The sequence below is a fragment of the Bison bison genome, unplaced genomic scaffold, assembly GCF_000754665.1.
Source record: "Bison bison bison isolate TAMUID 2011002044 unplaced genomic scaffold, Bison_UMD1.0 scf7180017864289, whole genome shotgun sequence".
NCBI classification, from domain to species: Eukaryota; Metazoa; Chordata; class Mammalia; order Artiodactyla; family Bovidae; genus Bison; species Bison bison.
In genome coordinates, this window is record NW_011494861.1 from 12,247,800 (window position 1) to 12,250,256 (window position 2,457).

General features: G+C 47.8%; 1 protein-coding gene across 1 annotated transcript in view; it reads right to left on the bottom strand.

Annotated features, from left to right (window-relative positions):
• EFHD2 (EF-hand domain family, member D2) overlaps positions 1-168 on the bottom strand; it is a 17,231-nt gene extending 17,063 nt beyond the window's left edge. Inside the window, exon 1 of the mRNA XM_010850241.1 lies at positions 9-168. Within this exon, the coding sequence (XP_010848543.1) occupies positions 9-168 (160 nt within the window). The remainder of the gene's footprint in view (positions 1-8) is intronic.
• Positions 169-2,457: the final 2,289 nt, after the last annotated feature.

A 2,457-nucleotide genomic window follows, 5' to 3' on the forward strand; every position in this document is an offset into this window, starting at 1 on the left:
GGACTTACGCCCCTCGCGGGGCCCGCCCGCTCCCGCCCCTGATCCCGGCCCAGCGCAGCCCGCGCCTGCTCCGGCTCGGTCGCAGCGGCTCAAGTGTGCCGGGAGTGCCGGGCCCGCCACCGTACCCCGCCCCCCCGCGTCAGGTTGGGGGACGCCGTGGAAACCCATCCCCCGCTCTCCGTCCTCACTGTGCCAACTGAGCGGGAGAGGTCAGGCGATCGAGGCGGGGAGGAAGTGGGGGGTCCTTCCCTGCAGTTTGGGCGTGGGTCTGGGGCTCAGAGGGGCGCCGCCCCCAACCCCTTCTCTGGAATCCCCACGCCGTGAGGTCGTAATCTCGTGTTGGCGTGACACCTTGTCGGTTGCCATGGAGACCACTACGATGTTACACACTGGCGCTCTCCATGAGGGTTGCGAGGCTAATGAAGAAGGTGGACCCCGTGTGCAGGATACCCTGTGTAGATGTACCCGCAGGTGGAGCCGCCGCATCTTTTGGAAAGGGAAAGACCAGCAGCTGCGAGGGAGATGGCGCTGGGCCTCAGTCTTGAGGTCCTCGAAGATACCTCAAGAGAGAGCAAGGGAGAAGGGCCTGGTCCTCTCCCCGCGGGTCAGCACATAACATGAATGACTTGGCAGAATAGCTACCGGGCCATGCGGTCGTCTGTGACTTTATTTTAGGGGATCTGGCAGGGAGATCTTGATGTTGCCATTTCAGTGGGACCCCAGAGAAGAGGTATCCTCTCCCAAGGCTCAAGGGATGGGGTGTTAGGAAGAGGCCAGACAGAGAATTTCTCTCTGTGGTCTGGTCTGTCACCTTAAAACTGAAGAGTTGTGGACTTCCAGCATCAGGACTCCTACAGGGGAGGAGAGGAGCTGGTTGATAATACCAGTTTCCAGACTCCAATCCAGAAAAACAAATCTGATCTCTGGAGTGGGACCCAGAAATCTACATTTTAACAGACACCCAGGCGCGTTTGGCTACATGAAGTTTGAGAATCACTACTGTGCTTTGTGCTTGTTCTCTAAAATGTTAGGACGATTCTCAAGACTCTGCAGAAACGGCTTCCTCCAGAGAAGAGATGGGCTTAGGGCTTAAAAAAAACCAGTGCTCTGGAAACATAGAGCACTTGAGAATGTAAAACCAGCGAGCTGTTACAGACTGATTCCCAAAGAACAGATCCTCAGTTGATATTTGTTGATTTCCCACAGTTTAAGAATATTGCTGGCACTCCCCTGGCAGTCCAGTGGTGAAGACTCTGCACTTCCAATGTATGGATTCATTCCTGATCAGGGAGCTAAGACCCCACATGCCTCTGGGCCAAAAAACCAAAACAGAAAACAGAAGCAGTGTTGTAACAAATTCAGTGACTTTAAAAAAATATGCTTTCCTTAAAAAAAAAAAAAAAAGATATTGCTAGAATTAATTTTGGGGGGCTCCAAAATCACTGTAGATGGTGACTGCAGCCATGAAATTAAAAGACACTTGCTCCTTGGAAGAAAAGCTATGACCAACCTAGACAGCATATTAAAAAGCAGAGACATTACCTTGCCAACTAAGGTCCGTCTAGTCAAAGCTATGGTTTTCCAGTAGTCATGTATGGATGTGAGAGTTGGACTATAAAGAAAGCTGAGCACTGAAGAATTGATGCTTTTGAACTGTGGTGTTGGAGAAGACTCTTGAGAGTCCCTTGGACTGCAAGGAGATCCAACCAGTCAATCCTAAAGGAAATCAGTCCTGAATATTCATTGGAAGGACTGATGCTGAAGCTGAAACTCCAATACTCTAGTCACCTGATGCGAAGAACCGACTCATTGGAAAAAGACCCTGATGCTAGGAAAGATTGAAGGTGGGAGGAGAAGGGGATGACAGAGGATGAGATGGTTGGAAGGCATCACCGACTCGATGGACATGAGTTTGAGTAAACTCCGGGAGCTGGTGATGGACAGGGAGGCCTGGTGTACTGCAGTCTATGGGGTTGAAAAGAGTCAGACAGGACTGCACAACTGAACTGAACTGAGAATTAATTTAAAAGGGATTTTAAAAAGAATAAAATTGAGAAAAAGACTCTTCAGGGTTCAGAAAATATGAAATTTTCATCAACTATTTTTGAGAAATGAGTTGGACTGTTTCTGAGTCCAATAAAGATATTCAGCTTAAATGACGTGATTTTTTTTTTTTTTTTAAGTTTGGAATTAAGTTTCTGTTGGTCTTGGACAATTTGGTCCAGCTACTTTTAAGAGCTAAGTTTCTGTATCTCCCATGTGTTTTCTTCAAGGACTCATCAGAGGCAAAATAGTTGGGTTTTTATTGAATGCAAAAACCTGGGGACATGGTATAGATCGAAACTTTAAAAATTATGCCTGCAAATGCTTGGGTTTGCAAATTCTGAGCTTTCTTTTTTAGGTAGTTAATTGCTTAAATTCTGACAGACTTCAATTTGCCCCAACCTATGATTCATA